This window comes from Tursiops truncatus, chromosome 4 (genome assembly GCF_011762595.2).
Source record: "Tursiops truncatus isolate mTurTru1 chromosome 4, mTurTru1.mat.Y, whole genome shotgun sequence".
Classification (NCBI taxonomy): Eukaryota; Metazoa; Chordata; class Mammalia; order Artiodactyla; family Delphinidae; genus Tursiops; species Tursiops truncatus.
Window position 1 is genome coordinate 125,291,188 of NC_047037.1, and position 22,390 is coordinate 125,313,577.

General features: G+C 36.0%; 1 protein-coding gene across 4 annotated transcripts in view; it reads left to right on the top strand.

Moving 5' to 3' along the window:
- GABPA (GA binding protein transcription factor subunit alpha) overlaps window positions 1–20,851 on the top strand; it is a 36,350-nt gene extending 15,499 nt beyond the window's left edge. For all 4 annotated transcript variants that reach the window (XM_004318113.4, XM_019922844.3, XM_073804408.1 and 1 more), the window contains exons 5-10: window positions 94–339; window positions 5,830–6,024; window positions 9,798–9,851; window positions 10,783–10,923; window positions 11,166–11,358; window positions 17,250–20,851. In XM_004318113.4, the coding sequence (XP_004318161.1) occupies window positions 94–339; window positions 5,830–6,024; window positions 9,798–9,851; window positions 10,783–10,923; window positions 11,166–11,358; window positions 17,250–17,478 (1,058 nt within the window). In that variant the 3' untranslated portion in view covers window positions 17,479–20,851. The remainder of the gene's footprint in view (window positions 1–93; window positions 340–5,829; window positions 6,025–9,797; window positions 9,852–10,782; window positions 10,924–11,165; window positions 11,359–17,249) is intronic.
- Window positions 20,852–22,390: the final 1,539 nt, after the last annotated feature.

A 22,390-nucleotide genomic window follows, 5' to 3' on the forward strand; every position in this document is an offset into this window, starting at 1 on the left:
TTGAGAACATATAAACTCAACTAAATTTTTATTTGTTAGAGACTTTCGTGTTTTCACTTAGATATACTTGTTTTCTTTTTAATCACTGGTAAGGAATTGAACCAAAGCTAAACATCCTGGAAATTGTTAAACCTGCGGAAACAGTTGAAGTAGTTATTGATCCAGATGCCCACCATGCCGAAGCAGAAGCACATCTTGTTGAGGAAGCTCAAGTGATAACTCTTGATGGCACAAAACACATTACAACCATTTCAGATGAAACCTCAGAACAAGTGACGAGATGGGCTGCTGCTCTGGAAGGTTATAGGAAAGAGCAAGAACGTCTTGGGATACCCTATGGTAATAAAATGCATAATAATTATGTTAGGTAGAATAATAAGAATTAAGCTTGACATGAAAGACAGTAGGGTGAGTAGATTATCTATCTTAAATGTAGAATTTTTAGGAAATATATTGATTTTCTTTGGTTTTGTTTTTGTTTTTTTTGGACTGTAACATATGATGGTGCTGGGAATACAAAGATAAAAAGAAAAAAATCTGCCCTTAGGGCATTCACAATGTAGTTAACGAGAGAGAAGATAAATGAAAAAAGATAATTGCTATAAACGTAACATGTTTTTAAGCTGTCAATAACTGGTATAAAGAAACATACTCTTAGAATCTCAAAAGGATCATAGTGGTCTGGGGGAAAATTGGGGAAGAGTTTATTATAGGCAAGGAAACTGCTAGACATTGCCGACAGGAAATGTTTGTGCAAAGCTGAGAAGTGTGAGTAGTGAGAAGATGCATTGGGTAAGGAGTTATTCTGTAGCATTGTAGAACTGTTTTTGTTTTTTTTTTTTTGTGGTACGCGGGCCTCTCACTGTCGTGGCCTCCCCCGTTGCGGAGCACAGGCTCCGGACGCGCATGCTCAGCCGCCATGGCTCACAGGCCCAGCCGCTCCGCGGCATGTGGGATCTTCCCTGACCGGGGCACGAACCCGTGTCCCCTGCATTGGCAGGCGGACTCTCAACCACTGCGCCACCAGGGAAGCCCTGTTGAACTGTTTTTGATTGATGGAAGTGACAGTTGAAAATGAATGTGGCAGTGGTATATGGCATAAGTTGGAGCAGGTAGTTTGGGTGTGACTAGGTGATAATATTTAGGTTAGCCTAGACCAGGTGATTTCTGTGGGAGCAGAAAGGAGGAGATGAATCAAAATAATGATGGGACTGAGCAACTGATTGATGGATTGTGTGAACGTAGAGAGGGGAGATTCAAGTATTGATCTAACTTCTCAAGCTTGGGTGACTAGGCAATAATAATATAAGAATTGGTTACATCTTCATTACATATTTCCTGAGCCAGGCACCATGTTAAATTCTGGGCTTTCAGTAGTGCACAGGAAAGATAGTCCATGCCTTCTAAACCTTAGTGGGGAAGGTAGGAAAGTCTGGTATTGGAAAGATTTTTCAAGGGAAAGTGTTGATTGTACTTGATTTTCAAGTAATAGTACAAATTCAACTGGAGGTCACCAGAAAGTAGTTTCAGGTGCACAAAATTTGGACTGGAGATAAAGATGTTATCTGGGACTCAGTCACATTGAATTTGTTAAAGTCATACAAGTAGATGCAGTCTCTGACGGAGAGAGATAAAATGGAAGAGAACATAATGCTGGACCTTGTCAACATTTAGGGTTGAGGAACAGGAAGTGGGGGGAAAGCTTTAACAGATAGAAGGAAAATAAGAACCGTATATAGTGCTGATGAAATTGGGGAAGAGTTTTAGATGGTCACAAGTCTTGACACTGCTGAGAAAGTCAAAGAATGCTGACTGAGTAATATCTATTACATTTGGTCATTAGAGGCTCATTGGTAGATTTAGATAAAAGCAGCTGCTGAGTTGGAGCGACAAAGGTGAATTATAAGAACTAAATAAACATTGTAGAAATGGAGAAAATTGAGTATGAATTGGGGGGGGCAGGTGGGAAGAATGCTGGGGTAATAAATAAATAATATTGAAGGTTCAAGAGTTGGTGGTGACCTGAGTGTATTTGTAGATAAATGGTGTGGAACTAGTGGGAGAAGGAAAGATTAGGAACTAGTGGGAGAAGGAAAGATTAAAGAAGCAAGGATAGGAGTTATTCATAACAAGATAAAAGAGTCCAGTTTGAAGGATGAGACCTAAGCCATTCCTCAAAGAATAAGAAAGCTGTTAAGACCAAGTCTAGTGGCAGTGTGGATCTTTTCATTTGCTGTCAATTTCGGGTTTTCTGTGTAGCATCTCAGTCTGGCCCTGCGCTGCCCAGTGCCGTGGTCACCAGTCCCATGTGAGCACCTGAAATATGCCTGGTCTGAATTGAGATATGCTGTAAGAGTAAAACACCCAGTACAAAAGGAAAAGAATGTACAATCTTATAAATTTTTTACCTAGATTACATGTTGAAATGAAAACATTTGGATGTATTAAGTGAAATTATTATCAAAACGAATTTCACCTGTTTCTTTACCTTTTAATGTAGCCATTAGAAAATTTTAAAGTTACATAGTGGCCTGCATTATGTTGGACAGTGCTGATCTACACAATTTCTGCCTTCAGTACTGGGGAGTTTTCCTTCATTATTATTTTGATAATAACCTTCTGTGTTTCTCTGTTCTTTTTCTAGAACTCCTATCAAATCTCCTGGGTTGATCCTCTACATCTTTTTTCTTCCTTATTTTTCATCTTCATATCTATTTGTACTACTTTCTGCCAAATTTTCTTGTCTTTTTTTTTAATTATATATTGTTTATTTATTTATTTATTTATTTATGGCTGCATTGGGTCTTCGTTGCTGAGTGCGGGCTTTTCTCTAGTTGCGGCAAGTAGGGGCCACTCTTCGTTGCGGTGCGTGGGCTTCAGTTACTTGTGGCACACAGGCTCAGTAGTTGTGGCTCACGGGCTCAATAATTGTGGCGCACGGGCTTAGTTGCTCCGCGGCATGTGGGATCTTCTCGGACCAGGGCTCGAACCCATGTCCCCTGCATTGGCAGGAGGATTCTTAACCACTGCACCACCAAGGAAGTCCCTTTCTTTTCTTTATATTGCAACCTGATTTTTAGTTTCAATTTACAAGGGCTATTTATTTTGGTTGTTACCTTTCCATAGCATTCTGATCTTATATTACAGATATCATGTTTTCTCTCCTCTCTATGTTGATTACAGTGAAGTGGAGGTTTATTATTTTTTTGTTGTTGTTTGCAGTTTGTTATTGCATTATTTCTGCTTCCTCTGGGTTCTGTTTTTCTGTTTATTTTTGGTCATCTAGTGGTTTCCTTTTCGTCTCTCAAATATCTGATTATTTTTGACCATCTGTTCATATTTAAGAGTGAATAACTTTAAAGCTAATTAGTTTGAAGTCTGGAAGGAGTTTGTTGACTATGCTGGTGAAATGGGGTGTTGGTCATTTTATTAAAAGATTTTCAAGTGTCAGCATGTATAGATCTTTTTCCTGGGTCTCCCAACTTCTCTGGAAAATTGGCCAAACACGTGTCAGGAGTAGAAGGTTGGGGTGAGGATTTAGGGTTGATGTGTGTGTGTAAATGTTGCATTCTGGAAGTGGAAAGGGAAGTGGAGTGGGTGGAGAGGGTCTCACTCTTCGGTTTGTAGACCGGTCTAAAGTGTTCCTGGTGCCTACGTGGTGGGGAGATGCTTCCATTTCTGTCGTTTCCCACTCATGTTCCTGTGAGTTTACATCTTTCAGAAGTTTCTTTAGCATCATTTTACTAAGGACTTAGAGAAAAGAGGCAGGGAGAACATGCATGGCAATTAGTTATGTTAAACTAGAAGACCTGATATTATTTAAGAAAACAAGGCAGACTAACTATTTTCCCCTAACATTTTTTTTTTTTTTTTTGCGGTACGCGGGCCTCTCACTGCTGTGGCCTCTCCCGTTGCGGAGCACAGGCTCCGGACGCGCAGGCTCAGCGGCCATGGCTCACGGGCCCAGCCGCTCCGCGGCATGTGGGATCTTTCCGGACTGGGGCATGAACCCGTGTCCCCTGCATCGGCAGGCGGACTCCCAACCACCGCGCCACCAGGGAAGCCCCTCCTCTAACTTTTTGATCCTGATACTTTTTTGTTCATGTTTACATAAAATGTGCTTACTTGAACTTTGAAGTGTGTTTCAGGATAGCTTTTCTAACTTTCCAGAACTCCTTCTGTTTGTTGTTTTGGAGTAGTATTAAAAAATAGAGCCTCTTGCTTTCTCAGTTCCTGTCAGTTCCTTGACTTCACTTTTATCTGGACCTCCTCTCTCCCTTTCCTTCGTGTTTTGATGCTACTCAATTTCAGTTCCACTCCCACCGGTTTCTCTTTATTGTGGTCTTCTCCTCTGGAAGTGATCCTTGGCTTAGTTTGAAAATTTCACAGGTGCTTCACTGCTCCATCCCCTTTAAAGCTGACCATGGACCTTTGTATTCCTCTGCTACTGGGTTGGGCAAAACTGTGCTTTCAAAGAATACTTCCTGGCTGTGTTCAGTTTTTCGCATGCTCGGGATGGAGAGTGAGATGTTCCTTTGCTTCCCTCTGCTTTCTCCTGCACAGATGCTGATACCATACAGCTCTTGTGACTGTTACTGCTTTGTCTTCACTTGCATGTATTTTGGGTTCCATGGGGATATCATGTCACCTGGTTTAATTGTAAATGTCCATGGATTTTTGGTTTTGCTCTCTAGTTCCTTTTAGTGGTGGGTTTTGTTTTGCTTTATGTGTGCATTCAGAGAAATTTTAAAACTTTGCTGCCATCTTCTTAGAATCTTCCTTCCTTAACTTCCTTGTGAAAAAAATCAAACAAAAAATCAATTCTGTGGCTTGCAATCCTGTATTATGTTTGATTCATTTTTACTGTAAATTGGCTCTTGATAAGTACCTGAGTGTTATTTTTCCTCACTTATTTTCTTATTGAATAGCATGCATCTTGGGGGCATATAATCAATACCATTTGGATAGATGACCTTCTCCGTGCAGAAATACCTATACCAAAATTAATTCAGCTAGTATTTATTAAAATTCTGTGAGTAGAAATTCCGTTACATGCCAGGGATACAATCATGAACTATTTACACATGTTGACCATCTTTTTTATTTGTGAATTCATTCAGTAGTAAAAAAGGATGAAGAAAATGAAACTATTTGGATTCACCTTTTATAGATTTAACAAATGTACGCACAAAGCGCCGTGGTAAGCTCTGAAGATTCAGTGGTTTACAAGACACAGTCCTTACATTTAAGACCTCAAGGTTTTATGGGGGGACAGCTGAGTAGACATGCAATTAGCGTGTTGTATTGTAAGTGCTACCATAAGGGTAAGTGCAGGAACAACTAGCTTTTTACAAGAAGTAAAAGTGAGGAAAGAGTACGTTCATATTTTGGAGAATATGTCTCCCCAGAAACCCCTTATAATTTTATTTTTTCAGTGCATCAAATCATACACTACTACAAAATAATTTTTTAAAACTTGTTTAATTTACTCCATTTTCTACAAGGTAATCATGTATTTTATTCTTCCATTTGGCCCACTGGAGAGCAGTTTTGCATTTTGTTTTTCTTGGTAAAATTCCAGACTAACTGATGTAGAAATAAGTGAATCCATCAAAAATTTAGATTAAGAAATTGAAAAGGAGCTAAGGAGAAAATAGAGCATAAGAATCTTTTTTATTTCATATAATGAGTTTATTTACTTCACTTACTTGTAAAAAAAAGAAACCTGTCTGGATTTTATCTGCGTGTTTGTGTGTGTTTACAAGTTAACTGTAAATTTATATAATATCTAAGATGCAACTAGGCCAATGGTAATATTTTTCTCTTTAGATCCCATACAGTGGTCCACAGACCAAGTCCTGCATTGGGTGGTTTGGGTAATGAAGGAATTCAGCATGACCGATATAGACCTCACTACGCTGAATATTTCCGGAAGAGAACTCTGTAGTCTCAACCAAGAAGATTTTTTTCAGCGGGTTCCTCGGGGAGAAATTCTCTGGAGTCATCTGGAACTTCTTCGAAAATGTATAAAATTGAAATTATTGTCTATTTGCATTGTAGCTTAAGTTTAGTTTTATTTCTTTATAACTTTGTTTTCATCTAAATTGTTCATTGATAATAGCAATAATAATTAACATTTATTAATTGTGTAAGGTTGTACTGAGAGCTTTATATGTATTATCTCATTTGATCTCGTACTAATGCCACAGATCATTACTTTCCTTATCTCTTCAGATACAAATCTGAGGATTAGAGAGCCCCTACAAGGTTATAGAACCTAAGGTGAGGCAGAGCCAGGCTCCAAACCCAGGCAGACTAACCCTAGAATCCAAGTTCTGAAGTAAGATTCTATGCCCTGCATTTAGCTCTGTTCATATATTCTAGTTGTTGACTTCTGTTTCATCAGTCAGTCCTGTCCTTTATGCTCATCTTCTAGAAATTTAAGGTTATTTGTTCACAGGTGGCTTCCCTCGCATTCCCTTCATTATTGGGATTAAATCTTTTAAAATATCTTTTAATTGAATGGGATCTTAAGGGAGAAAGGGGAAGTGTAAGTATGCAACACACCATCTTGAATTGGAAGCCACAGATTATAGTGTTACCATGTTGCTTGACAGACATTATTATGATTAAGGCTGTCCAACAAAAAGAGCTCAAATAGACGTAAATTATTTTGCTTGAATTTTAATCCATCTTATATTTCAGTGACTGTTAAAATATCTTAGCAGTAACCCATTCCCTGACACTGTTAAATAAATCAGGAATGCTAGCCAAACCCATATAGTTTTCAGAATGTGTGAATAGGACACTCTGACTTTGTTTTATAACGGTTATGGATGAAAATGTAACTGGTAGCATTTCATCCTACTGTGTACCCAGTAAGGGGACAGATCTGGTAGAGGGATTTTTCACAATCATTTAATGCTTAGGGTTTTCATCTGCTGTTGAATAAGAAATGAGCTCTGTAGAGAAGCTTTCCTTCATTGTTTTTATTGGTAATATCTCTCTTGTGTTGGTTCTCTTAAATATCAAGAGGAGAAAAATATTTAAAAGACTTATTACATTCATTATATTTACACGGTTTATTTCCAGTTTCAGTTCCTATTAGATAAATAAGTTGAATGTTCTGGTTGAAAGTTTATCCTTGGCTTCGCAGGTTTTCTTCTCTGCAGAGCTTTTCAGCTGAGTAAGGTAAATTCCTGAATTGTTTCAGGTTTTTAACATGTAAGTTATGTTTACAGAAACATTTTCTTGTAGGGACTCTCGAGAATAGAACAAGGGCAGTGTTTAGACTACAGTTTAGTTTTTCTCAAATTCATGGTTTTCGCTCTGTCTCCCAGGTCAGCACTTTTTGGTTGTTTCTCTCTGGTTCTCCCAGTGCTTCTCAAATGTTAAAGCTCATTCGGAGACTCTTCCTAGTACAGGGGGCAGAGAAATCTTGTGTATCTTTCCATCTCCTTGCAGTCAGTGGTAGAATGGGTCTTCTTCAGAAGAGCTCTGCTCTGGAATTGTTTTGTTTTCAAAAGTAACAAAGCCCCAGAGCCTAGATGAGTATCTTAGGGAATTCCTTGCTTATCTGGCCGTGGTTCTTTGCCTGGTGAGGAAATCCCATCTGGTTTGGGAATCTAATTCTCAGAATCTGGGAATGGATAGGGTGGTGTGTAAGGCTATTTCTGGCAGACTTTCTATAATTCACAAGCCTTACCTCTCAGAACAGGCTCCTTTGGGCACAGTCTAGTTCTCTGGCCCCTCCTGTAGAGTGAAGTCTACAGCATATTTCTGAAAGGCATTTATTAACCCAGCATTTTTATCTTTTCCTCAATGATCTATCAAGGAGACACAGTACTGAACAGATAGAGCTCCATCTTTACATATTTGTGTTAGTTTTCCCACCTGAGCCACCAGCTTCCTGCAGCTTCCCTTCTTGTGAAACTTCATCCAAGTCCTACAATACATGGGGAAGATAATTAGGAAATGTTCCAGTAGTACCAGCTCTATGATGTCCTTCTTCATATGAATATGTCTTCTGCCACCAAAGGCACAAAGCTCTCAGTTTGCTGAGGGTCTTATTTAGAAAAAAGAATTGCCTTATACCTTTAGTGTCCAAAGTTTCTTCATAAAATGCCTCCATAGGCTCAGAGCTTTGCCCCTTAGGGCTCTGCTTCCTTCATGTATGACCAGGATTTGAGGGCTATAGAGGAATATGATATTTAGAGTGCCTGTATGGTCTTGGACCAGCCTTTCCAAAGCCCCTCTCTTTTTGTGTTCTGCCTTGTTATCTTGAGAGTTCCCCAGGAAACAAACCAAACTCCACTCTGAAAATCAGGGCTGAGAAGCTGATCTTACAGATCAGTAATGCCTGTGCTGTGTGGTGGTGACTCCCTTTCGCCTCTTTTTGGTCTAGGGCACTGTGTTTATTTACAGTCACGAATGGAACAATTTCATTCCAATAGCACTTTGCCTTTTCAAGTTACTTTTGTAAAATCTGCGGGAAAATATACCACAAATATAAAGCATGCATTTTTCTTCAAGAGGGACAGTGGTTCTTGGGGAGAAGGCTCAGAACTAGGAATGTGGATAAAAGAATAGTGTCTTCAATTTACTGAAAAGTTAACTATGTTTCAGGCATTGTGCTTCTTAAAAATATTTTCCTTTAATCCTTACAACCACCTCATACAGTGGTAGGTGGGGGTATCTCATTTCAATATGAAGAAATCAGTGGTGAAGTTGGTTGAATAATTTACCACAGTCACACAGCCAGTAAGTGAGTGCTAAGATCAGAACCCAGATCTGAGGCTAGTTCCATGTAATTGTTTAAACTCCCAAACTCAGGACCCCCAAAGAAAGCTCCCATCTGACAAGTAGGATTCAGATCTCTTTTTAGCTTCCCAGTCCTCTCCAGCTCTGTGTCTTTAGTTGGATCCTGGCATGGCATCCTAAGTAGAACTGTGTTGGGAGCCCAGGCCCCAGGACTCACTCAGTACACAGATGACTGCTGGTAGGTGCTATTTCAGTTCAAGAGAGAAGCATCCAGTCTATGATGGGCACTAAATAGGCTGAAGGAATATAGACTGGGAAGTGAAACTCTTGTCTGAGAGGTAAAGAATACCATTTAAGTAGGGAATAGCAACAGATGAGTAATGGATGGTTCTCCAAAGGGTCACTAGGACCTTTTACACTGTAACTCATGTCGAGAGCTGTATTTGTAGACATGTTAAATTATTTAGTTCAGTTGTGACACTGAGGACAGCTACAATTCCACTGAAAATTTGGCTGTCTTTAAGAAGAAGCATTCTAAAGTTAAAGCCGTTTTATTAAAAAATGGATGTTAGTTAAGTAAATTATGACACTCTCTCAGATCATCTTGAAGAGAAAGAGCCTTTTTGATGAAGAAAGTGTATCTAAATAATTTCATTGTGATGTATATTCTCATCTTTGATCTGATCTTTAAGATTTCCTATTTTATATAAAACATAGATAAATAGATTTAGAATAGGTATTTACATTTAGAAAACCCTGGTTCTCTGAATAACTTTTCTGAACATGAAAAGAATTTGGAACTTTCCTTCTACTTCTCTTAAAAATATCTTTTCCCTGTAAAATGATGATCAAGGATCTTTTTAAGTTATTATGCCAATAAGTTTCAGTTGTTTGATGTTTTGCTTTTTTGTTTGCTTGGTTTTTGTTTTAGTTGTGGAGTTTTTTTTTTGTTTTTTTTTTTGTTTTGAATTTTACTGGATTGGAGTTTGCATTTCTGGTTTAAGTGAAAACAAAAAATTTTTGTGTGTGTTCTTCAGATGTATTGGCAAGCCAAGAACAACAGATGAATGAGATAGTTACAATTGATCAACGTGAGTATTCATGTGCCCATAATGTGTGGCCCATTTATCAATAAGAAACGTTTTCTTTATTTAGTACTGCAAGGTAGTAAAAAGAAAAACTAATTTTTAAATTTCATATGAAGTATTTTAGATATACAAAGAAATAATAAAGTATAACCAACATCTGTGTATACCATAAGAGATAAAACTTTATATATCAGGTCTACCTGTTGTAGATCCCATTTTAAATGACTATCCTGAACTTGATGTTTATTATTCTATGCATATTTTATCTTTTTACCAACTTACGTAACCATAAACACTTTAGGGCATTGTTGATTACATGTCTGAACTTTTGGGGAAAAATGGTGCTATACTGTGCATATCCTTTTGTAACTCGCTTTTTTGTTTAACATTTATGAGACCCATGTTGATAAATGTAGCTCAATTTTATTTTCACTGCTGTATATTATTTTTAAAACTTTGTGAACATCATTGAATGAATATTGTAAGAATGCTTGTGAGATTCTCTGGTTGTAATATCATGGGGTTTCTACCCTTTCAACCTTACTAGGTAAGACCAAAGTTTTTCTCAAAGGGGGTATGTTTGTACTCTTATCAGCGGTGGAACGTGAATTCTCATTTGTCCACATTCTCCAAAATTTGATAAACCATTTTTTATGATCAAATATTTTAAAAAATAGATTTTTTAAAATAACTTTAATGTATCACTAGATTTATCACATCATTAAGTTTTTCCAAAATAAGGAAACCAACTTTTATTCGCTATGTTAAGATTCACAAACTGTAATACAGACATCATACCTTATCCTCTGAACTTGTGCTGAGGTAATTAGACGGGCATTAGTTAAACTAATTGCATTTTATTTCTTTCAGTAATTTTTTTCACTGTTTGTATTGGAAGGAGAAAAAAAATTTTTTTCCTTGTCTTGCTTTGCAGCTGTGCAAATTATTCCAGCATCAGTGCAGTCTGCTACACCAACAGCCATTAAAGCTATAAATAGTAGTGCAAAGGCAGCTAAAGTACAAAGAGCTCCAAGGATTTCAGGAGAAGATAGAAGTTCACCTGGGAACAGAACAGGTATTTTTGCATTATCATCTGGTATTTATAAAATTTGTCGAATTATGTATATTTCGTTTTATTTCACAGTATGAAAATGTGAATATGGACTGTTTCTCTGGCGATACTTAGACAGCATTTGTAAAAAAAATTTGTGTTTTTAGTATGGCTGAAGTATGCACCAGAAGACCTGTGTGTTGTCTTTTGCCTTCTGTTAATCCGTAGCATTGTGGTCAATATTTGTCATTCTTGTCAATTTTTAGGAAACAACGGCCAAATCCAACTGTGGCAGTTTTTGCTAGAACTTCTTACTGACAAGGATGCTCGAGACTGCATTTCTTGGGTTGGTGATGAAGGAGAATTTAAGCTAAATCAGCCCGAACTGGTTGCACAAAAATGGGGACAACGTAAAAATAAACCTACAATGAACTATGAGAAACTTAGTCGTGCATTAAGGTAAGAATTTATTACTTTTCTTTAAGTATCAAACCTTTCTAAAAAATAGCTAAGAAAAAAATAGAATAAGAATTCTAGTGTAAACACTGTTATGTAATGATGTTAAAATACTTGTTTATAAAATGTTTTCTTTATATAAATAAAACTAAAATTTTTCACATTTATGTTAAAAATTACTTCTTAAAAAGATTTTTAGTAATAATTTGAGGTACGTAGAGTTTTTTGAAAGATGATTCTAAGATTTTTATCTGATTTAAAAGCATGTACTATGTTTAAAACCAACATATCTAATCTTTGAGGTTTCTGTTATTTACATAACAGATGCTGTCGTTTGGTATAGGTGAACTGAATGAGTGTAAATTCTAGCAAATACGTAGATATTGTCAATTTTTATAATTAGATGCAAAATGTCAACCCATTTCCCTGTTTTTCCTTCCCCCACAATATGCCAAAATCTGAATATCCAAACTTTACATCAGTTAAATTGGAGTAGAATAATTATTTATAATTTCTCGTAAGTGGTATGAAAGTTTTTGACATAATTACTGTCATAAATTATGCTTACTACAGCGATAGAAATTCAGTATGTACACTTAAGTATCTGAGAAGTAGGATATATAGGAATTGTGTCTATATTTTTGGAAGAGTGAATTTGGTAAAGCAGTTCTGCAGTTTACCTCTGTATTCCTAAATAACATGCTTTTACTGCTACTTTATGTTTCACTGGAGCATTGTTTGTGAATTTCACACAGAGATTACGATTTACCTCTCATCATTAACACACATACCCTTCCCATCCCTTCATCCAAGTGTAATATAATTATGTGGAAGTGTTGATTAGATCAGTATTCATTGTTACAGGATCATGGCATGTAAGTACCATTACATAGTTTATCATGATTATTTTTCTTTTCCAGAATGACCATTTGTTTTCCTTAGCATACATAAGTAACTACAGTGCTTTATTTTCAATGTACTTATCACTTATTCAGTCTCAAACACTTTGCCAACTATCTAAAGATCCTTTCTGTATAATCAGTTTTGACAGTTGATGTGATTGTGTACATACAAGTCCCCTCAAAATTACAGATGAATTATTAGAATTAATAGTTAAGATGTCACTTCTCCCCAGATTGGTCTAACTTTCAATGCAGTAACCGCCTGAATAAATGTTTTCATAGAACTTGACAAGATAATTGTAAAATTTATATAGGAATATAAGGTATCGCAATAACCAGGACACCTGAAGAAGATTAATTAACAAAGTGGGAAGACTTGCTCTACAGGATATTGAGACTCACTGTAAAGCTACAACAACAGTAAGACAGTGATCTATTTGCTTAGGATAGACAAATAGACCAAGGATTAGAGTAGCTAGCCCGAATAGAACCAGGAATGTAGGAACATTTGATTTAAAGATGGCAGTGGGGAAAAGACCTACTTTTCAATCAGTAGTGCTGGGACAGTTGACTATCCATATTGACCCCTTCCTCATAGCATACTAAAAATCAATTCTATGTCGCTTGTAGCTCTAAATGTGAAAGTAAAATAGGGAGGCATCTAGAAATACCTACTTGACTTCAGTAGATGAGGAAAGACATTAACAGAGCCAAAAGCACTAACATAATGGAAAAGATCAATAAATTGTACTACATTTAAATTTAAAACTTCCGGTCATCAGAAACCATCATTAGGAGGGTGAAAGTCAAGCCACACATATCTGACGTAAGACTCTTACCTGGAATATGTAAAGAACTCTTACAAATCCATAGGAGAATTAGGAAAAATGGGCAAGAAACTTAAGCAGACATATTAGACTAGAGATTGTCCAAATGGCCGATGAACATATGCAGTGGTGCACAACCTCATTAGTAATCAGGGAAATGTATTTTATTTATTTATTTATTTATTTATTTATTTATTTATTTTTATTTATTGGCTGCGTTGGGTCTTTGTTGCTGTGCGCGGGCTTTCTCTAGTTGTGGCAAACGGGCTACTCTTCGTTGCGGTACACGGGCTTCTCATTGCGGTGGCTTCCCTTGTTGCGGAGCACGGGCTCTAGGCGCACAAGCTTCAGTAGTTGTGGCACGCGGGCTCAGTAGTTGCAGCACACGGGCTTAGTTGCTCCGTGGCATGTGGGGTCTTCCCGGACCAGGGCTTGAACCTGTGTCCCTTGCGTTGGCAGGCGGATTCTTAACCACTGCACCACCGGGGAAGTCCAGGGAAATGTATTTTAAAACCACAATAAAATGGTACAGTGTACATCCCAGAGTGGCTAAAATTAAAATAATTGCTTTTAAAATTAAAACCAAGTGTTGGTGAGGATATGGAGCAGTGGGAATGCTTCTACACTTTTGGTAGGAATGTAAACTGTGACGGATAACCCAGTAGTTTGTCTTCTAAGGATGTACCAGACAAAAATGTACATATATGTTCACATGGATGCTTATAACAGCATTATATATAACATCCCCAAACCAGAAACCACCCAGGTATCTATCAACAGTAGAGTGAATAAGTAAACTATAATATACAAAGGGAATACTGTGTATCCATTAAAAATGCACTGATATGGGTGAATGTCACAAACATAATATTCAGTGAAAAAAATCCAGACCCAAAAGAGTACATATTGGATTTATACAGTAGAGTTTTAAAAAAAACCAGCAAAACTAAATTACAGCATTTATGGATGCATGTTTGGGTGATAAGACTATAAAAAGAAGCAATGGAATTATTATCATGAAACAGGATTGTGTAACCTTTTGGAGCAAGGGAGGAGTGATGATGGGGAGGCGCCGCAGAGGAGCTCTAGGGTGCTGACAGTGTTCTGTGTCCTGACCTGAGTAGTTAACAGGTGACTGTTTGCTTTGTAATAAATCACTGAGCTGTTCGCTTTTGTGTCCTTTCTGTTTGTGTAATATATTTCCCAATTTAAAAGTTTTTTAAAAATACAAGTAAAAAAAGGGGGTGGGGAGAAAAGAAATCATATCCATGAAAATACAGGCATCGAGGCTTCCCTGGTGGCACAGTGGTTAAGAATCCACCTGCCAATGCAGGGGACACAGGTTCGAGCCCTGGTTCGGGAAGATCCCAAATGCCACGGAGCAGCCAAGTCTGTGTGCCACAACTACTGAGCCTGTGCTCTAGAGCCCGCGAGCCACAACTACTGAGCCCATGTGCCACAACTACTGAAGCCCACGCACCTAGACCCCGTGCTCCACAACAAGAGAAGCCACCTTAATGAGAGGCCTGCGCACCGCAATGAAAAGTAGCTCCGCTCGCTGCAGCTAAAAAGAAAGCCTGTGCGCAGCAACAAAGACCCAACACAGCCATAAATGAATGAATGAAAGAAAATACAGGCATTGTGTACCTTTCTACTTTCTTCATTTTAGGGGGGAAACAGTGAGTGCTGTTATATGTGGTCATATGACGCATCTACTAGATTGGAGGAAGTATTAAGTAAAATTGTTAATTTAAATGAGAACGTATGTGTATGGCATTTTATAACATCTTACCAAGAAACATACGATTATACCAGCTCCAGTTTTGTTTTAGAAATGTAAAACCACTTTCCCTCTTCATTTTCCTTTTTTCCCAAGTGTCTTATTTGTTACAGCCTTACATATTATGTCGAAATTTTCTTAAGAAATTGAAATGCCTACAGCATTTTAACTGGATGACAAGCATTGGTGGTTTGTGGGCTGAGATCTAAATTCTGTATTAATGTAATTGACAAAAAAGGAGACAGGAGACTATGCCCAGTGTGTTATATCTCTCACTGGGAAAGTGAACATAACCATTATACTTTAGCTGTTCTAGAATTAGGGAAAGATGACATAATTTCCTGCATGTAGTCTTTTCATTAATGGATTTTTGGTTAAACTGAGTGATTTTTATAATAAAATCCTGCTAAATGTGATCGTTTGTACCACTGGTACTTTTGCAAATAGCTGTTGCTTTTGTAACAGCTCTTCATCAAATGGTGCAAATGGGCAATGCAGTTTTAAAATAAAGGCTCCAAAATCTGCCAGCCCAGAAAAGTTTCGACTTACCTTTTTTTTCCTATTATTGGAATTGGCAGTGCATAGGGGTAAATAAAGTCTGTTTTCCAAAGTATAAATCCAACTGTTTTATATCCATAGAAAACAGCAGTAAACCAGACTTCTAGAGTGATTTCCCCAAATGTACCTGTGCAGGTTAAGAAACATTGTTTCTTTATGATGTCCTCTTTTATGTTTTTCTGTATCCTCTCTCTTTTTTTTTTTCAAGTCCTTTTGCTTACTCTTTTGAGGCTCCCTATTGGTTTGGAGAATTTCTCTGTAAGGGGAGAGCCTTAACATATTAAAATGATAAAGATGAAAGCATAGCTACATAGTAAAGGATTTTGTACGAGACAGAGAGGAAATGGACATTCCAACAATCCAAAGAATATGTGTATTAAATTTTTATTCATATTATATGAATAAAGCTATATATCAATATAGCTTCTATTTTCTAGAGGGCTATATGTGGCAGTCATTGTGTGCTAAGCACTTTACAAAGATAATCCTTTCAATCTTCAACAATTCTATTAGTGTTAATACTGTTTTTAATGTCATTTTATAAATGAGGAATAAAAGCTTAGAGAAAATATGCCTTCCCTGTGGTCACAAAGGGTAATAAGTTGAGATGTTAGGTTTTGAATCTCGGCGTTCTGATTCAGAGCCCTTATTCTTAGGCTCTATTACTGCTCCCAAGGTTTTTTGTTTTGCTTAGTAATGTTTATTTTTAAATCAGTGTTTCATCGTAATTTTTGAAAATATGTTTTGAAGATTTAGTACATAAAATTTGAGTGCTTAGCATTGAAATTTTAGTTAATGTTCTGAAGTTTCCTTGGATAATAACATTAAATATTTTATATAGACTCAGTGTTAATTGCTATTGTGGTAGATACAATACTAGTCTTCTTATGGAATAATCTGTGAAATATTGTAAGAAGTCCAAATTTTTAAATTTTATTTATTTATTTATTTACATCTTTATTGCAGTATAATTGCTTTACAATGGTGTGTTAGTTTCTGCTGTATAACAAAGTGAATCAGCCATACATAAACATATATCCCCATCTCTCTCCCCTCTTACATCTCCCTCCTACCCTCCCTATCCCACCCCTCTAGGTGGTCACAAAGCACTGAGCTGATCTCCCTGTGCTATGCAGCTGCTTCCCATTAGCTATCTATTTTACATTTGGTAGTGTACATACGTCCATGCCACTCTGTCACTTCGTCCCAGCTTACCTTTCCCCCTCCCCGTGTCCTCAAGTTCATTCTCTACGTCTGCATCTTTACTCCTGTCCTGCCTCTAAGTTCTTCAGAACCATTTTTTTTTTAGATTCCATATATATGTGTTAGCATACGGTATTTGTTTTTCTCTTTCTGACTTACTTCACTCTGTATGACAGTCTCTAGGTCCATCCACCTCACTACAAATAACTCAATTTTGTTTCTTTTTATGGCTGAGTAATATTCCATTGTATATATGTGCCACATCTTCTTTATCCATTCATCTGTCAGTGGACACTTCCATGTCCTGGCTGTTGTAAATAGAGCTGCAATGAACATTGTGGTACATGATTCTTTTTGATTTATGGTTTTCTCAGGGTATATGCCCAGTAGTGGGATTGCTGGGTTGTATGGTAGTTCTGTTTCAAATTTTATTTTCTGTTTTGTTTGTTTTGGTTTTGGCCGCACCACACAGCCTGTGGGATCTTAGTTCTGCAACCGGGGATCGAACCCGGGTCCACGGCAGTGAAAGCCCACGTCCTAATCACTGGACCACCAGGAAATTCCCAAGAAGTCCAAATTTAAAATTTTTTTATATAGTCCTAATGTGTTTTCTCTTTTTTAAAGGTATTATTATGATGGGGACATGATTTGTAAAGTTCAAGGCAAGAGATTTGTATACAAGTTTGTCTGTGACTTGAAGACTCTTATTGGATACAGTGCAGCAGAGTTGAACCGTTTGGTCACAGAATGTGAACAGAAGAAACTTGCAAAGATGCAACTCCATGGAATTGCCCAGCCAGTCACAGCAGTAGCCCTGGCTACTGCGTCTCTGCAAACAGAAAAGGATAATTGAGCCCAGGACCTTTTGGGAGTCCAAGGTCTTTCTTAAATGTTAGAGCAAGTATTGCTCTTACCTTTATTACTGAATTTGAATCTTCTTTTATTTCTAGACTGTACAATCTGATGCATGATTTTTTTATAAATATTTCATACTCTTGTGAATTTGGATCTTTTTACTTTGAGCATATATTTTAGAAAATGTGTATGTTAAACGATCACCACAATGTCTTTAGGCAGGTTCATTGTGGGATAGTTTGTTAACAGTCAAGAAAGCTAAACTGGTCAGTATTAATGTCTAGCCCAACCAAAAATAGCCAGTAGCTATTGATGAAAAATAAATGAAAGTATCTCCAGGAAACAGTCTGGCTTAACTATTTTTTGAAAATATAACTGTTTCCCCTCTCTGCTGCTTTAGATGTTGCTTTACATAGAACCAGAAAATGGAATTTTTCACAGCTGAAGCATGTATGCCTGTTTCATCTAATCAAGCAGAGCTAAAATAGTCATATCAAATAAAATTATAATATTAATAAATTACTAAACTAAGAGCATCACGTTATTAATTTATATATTTGCAAGCAAAGGACAGTAGAAGACTGGCAGAGGAATAGTGCTGAAGAAAGAGATCCAGGTTTAAATCTGGCTTTACTCAAGCCAGTTTTAAGGATTTACTGTATAGCTATTTCATAATGTCAGGCCAAGAATTTAAATTATTATAAGAGAGGCATTAAATTCTAATAAACCAACTATTACAAAAATTCTCAAATGATCTCTGCTTTCCCTATCAGAGATTTAAAAAACTGAAAAAGTGTACCTCAACCTGAAAATAAAAGTTTGGTTTAGTTTGGTTTGGTATGGCTTTCTTTTTTTTTTTTTTAATTACCCTGTAGTGCTGGTTTATTATACAAAGCAGCTTATATAAGTCCTGGGTTTCTGATGAAGTGAAGACTTTAAATCAGTCAGTAGTACTTTACCTTTCAAGACATTAGTAAATTACTTGCAAATAGTTTTAAAAGGACATTTTGAACTCCAGTGTAGGCAGTCTTTTCTTAAAACAAAATTTCCCATTTATTTAATTTTTTCCTTTGAATATTATATATGAGTGTACAGATATCTATATACATGTCCAGTTGACCATCTTATACATATATACATGTACACACATATAAATGAAGACATAATATTCAAAGCAAAGATATTTCAAAAGGTGATAACTCATTTAAAAAATTCTTTAAAAATTAAATAACTCTTACATACGTAAAACTCCTTACTTACCACAAGCCAACACTAAACAGAAATGGCTAGAAATGTCTTTCTTTTTTTCTTGCTTGCTGTGCTTGGTTTCCTTGCTTTTTTTCTTTTTGTTTTAAGGTATTACGCACGAATCATGATATGAGATACTGGCAAATAATCCTCTTATAGCAGAAGATTGATTCTCAAATATTACTTTATGTATCTTCTCCCTCATCATCGCCTTTAAATCCATCCCTCTAAACAGCTTAATAAGAGCTCAATACTTTTGACTAACTAGGAGGAAAGTGCCATGCTAATGCAGTCAAAGAGGCACTGTTAGTAGTTGCTGCCACTAGTAGCAAATAGTGGTTTGGAGAGAACCATAGGGACAGGGATCTTAGGAACAAGGAGTAGAGGAGGGCGTCTGTGACCTCCTTTTCTGGTAACCTCACATCATAATATTAAGTGTTATGCTGTACGACTGCAACATGTAATGTCAGGTCATTTATGTTTTTATTATGTCTATGTCTAAGTCCTTTAAGACCCTGCAGTAGAATCTAAAAAGAATAAAATCTGTAATTTCCATTTTTACGTTTTTATAAACACATACAGAGTAGACTGACAAATTATTAGTTTAATTTGGATGCTGTGATTGCAAGGATATCTGAATAGAATAGCAATATGAAATAATATATAGAAGCTCTAGTTCAGATAACAGCTAAAAAGAAGGTTTGCACCATCCTCTTATGGCCTGGGAAGTTGACAAGTCACTTACAGTTTTAAAATAATAATAATAAAATTTACTCTTCTGGTATATTTTTCAAGAGCTTAAAATTATTGACTTTTTGATTTAAAATACTTTGGGGGAGACACGTTAAAGTTTTAGCCAGGATGACAGATTTCCGTTATGTCTCAACTGTATGTATATATATTTTTAAGACAAGGAACACCCATATTTCTTCTAGATCCCTAAAATCAAACTATTATTTCTTTTTTCCTTATGTGTTCCTCAGATACTTTTTTTTAAAGAACCGCATTCTATCCATTTTCTTCCTTTTGCAGTTTTTATTTTATTCCTCATCATTTGAACAGAGACAGTTCTCATACATGATCAGGTGCTGTTTCTTTTTTCTTCTTTGCCTCTCACCATTGTTTTATGCACCATAAGTAATGAGATTAATTTCCCCAGTTGACTCAAGAAACTTCTGTTACTTTGTCTCAACTTATAAATAAACTATTTCCGTTGTCCTTATTGAGGTTGCAGTTATCAGAAGCCAAGTAGTTTTTTCTTTTGTTGAAAGATAACTTGTGTTCTGAAAGAAAATATAATTTGCTCTGCTTTTATGAATAAATTTTCCAGAGAAGAATTTACAATATATTCAAAAGGGAGAAAGATAAAATTATTGGCCATCTTCCATACCATGTAAGTACAAAAATAATGAAGTGTGTTCATTTTTGTTTTAAAACTTTTTTTCCACATGAGATTCTCATTGAGCCAACTTTCATACATATCTTGCTGGCCTTAAGTTTAGAAATTTGTGTTGGCATCAGAAAATCCAACAAATTAGGCAGAATTACTCTGTGGTTGATTGTCACATGAATCGACTCATCACATTTATTTTTGTGTCAGTCTGTGTCAGTTAATTAGGAAAAATTGTTTAGTTGTTTCTCTCCCCTGAATAAATGGTGAAATTCAACTATGATATTTCTTTAAAGGATTGTGCCTCCGAATATTTTAGGTGAGGTCTGCTGTTTTACATATTCATCATTTTATGCTACTGCCTTTTAAAAAGAACTAATGTATCTTTGAAATAGCACAAAAATGTTTTAAAATTCATAATTTCAAAACAACATGTGACTAACTTAATGTCTTCATATCTAGAGGGTATAAAAATATTGATATTTCAGTGATATTTCACTTGCTGCCAGAAAAAAATATTCTCAATCTTTTGTAAGAGGGAAGAGGATTTTTGCATACATTTTTACTCTTTAAATAAAGACACTTGTACTGTCATAACAACAATTATGTATTTGTGGCTTTTTTTTTGTAATTTTACATAAGACAGTTATTTTCTATTTTTACTCAGATAAAAAATATTTGTGCATAAAATGTAAAAATAGTAAAATGAGAAAAATAAAACTATTATACAGTATATTTCTGTTTTTTAGAATTTTTTTCCCCATCATACAGATAGTCTCAAATTCCTGGGATATTAGGTTAGATGAAAATATGACAGTTCACATCTAGTATATAATTCCCATATACTTTTTTAAAAACTATCAATTTGGGAAGAACAAATTCCACTGAACTAAAATTAGGTGTTAGAGAGTTTAGTCTTTTTAAGAAAATAAATGAAAACCCCATCCACAAAGCCGAACTGTTTCAGAATAGCAACAGAAGAAAGGTAACACTGAGTACTTGTCAAAAGGCAAGTCGATGATCGCTAAAATAGAAATTCTTAGTAAAGTTTGTGGGTTTTTTGGTTTGTTTTGTTTTAAATTATGAAAAATGACCTCTCCCTGTTGTCTGAGAAACCAGGACCAGAGTATAGAGGGGTCAAAGGGAACAGAAGAAAAACCTGACTTACGCTTTTGTTTATGGTCAAGCAGTGATCACATTTTGACTGACATGCTTTAAAAAGAAACAGTTTGAGTGAAATAAACTGCTTTTCACACTGTCTAATTTTATCTAGTTTGAAGTGATGAAAATCATCAGTTAGGAAATTAGTGAGGTATATTTGTTCTCCCAAGACACTTTTTTTGTGTACAACTTTAAAGCTTAATTTGCAAGCTAATAAGCACATGTTTAAAAAGATTTTTACTACTGGCAAACTGATTTAGAACACGACTTTTAAAATTTCTGTGGTCTGAAGGATGACTTTTTTATTTCCAGTTTGTCACAGACTAAAACTTTTATAAAATAAAAAGTGAATTAATGTGGGGAGGAGGAAATGGGGAGTTGTTTAGTGGGTAGAAAATTTCAGTTTTACATGATGAGAAAGTTCTGGAGATTGGTCCAGCAATGAATATACTTAACACTACTGAATTGTACACTTAGGCATGGGTAAGATGATAAATTTTATGGTATGTGTATTTTGCCACAATTAAAGCTTATTTTAAAAAAATCAGTTACTAGGAGAATTTAAAAATTCAATTAACTCACCAAATTAACAATACAGAGGGAAAAAAACATCATCTCAGTAGATGCAGGAAAAGTATACAGTGAAATTCAACATCCGTTCATGATGAAATCTCTGGGCCGACTAGAATTAGAAGGGAACTTCCTTAACTTGATAAAGAGTATGAAAAACCTACAGCTAGCATCATGCACAGTGGTTTGTTTTCCATCTAAGATTTGGGGAAAAGCAAAGAAATATCTGCTGTCACCATTTCTAGTCAACACTATACTGAAGACTACCTGGAAATAAGGTAAGAAAAAAAGAGGCATATGTATTGTAGGAAATAAAACTTCAGAATACATCAAATACGTTGAAAATCCTAAAGAATAGATTTTTTTAAAAAAAATCTGCTAGAATTAGTGAGTTTAGGGAGATAAGACACAAGGTCAGTATACAAAACTCAATGTTATTTCTATATGCTAGCAACAAATAATTGGATATTGAAATTTAAAGCTACCATTTACAATAGTATTAAAAAGCATGAATTAATTAGGGAAAAATGTAGCAAAATTT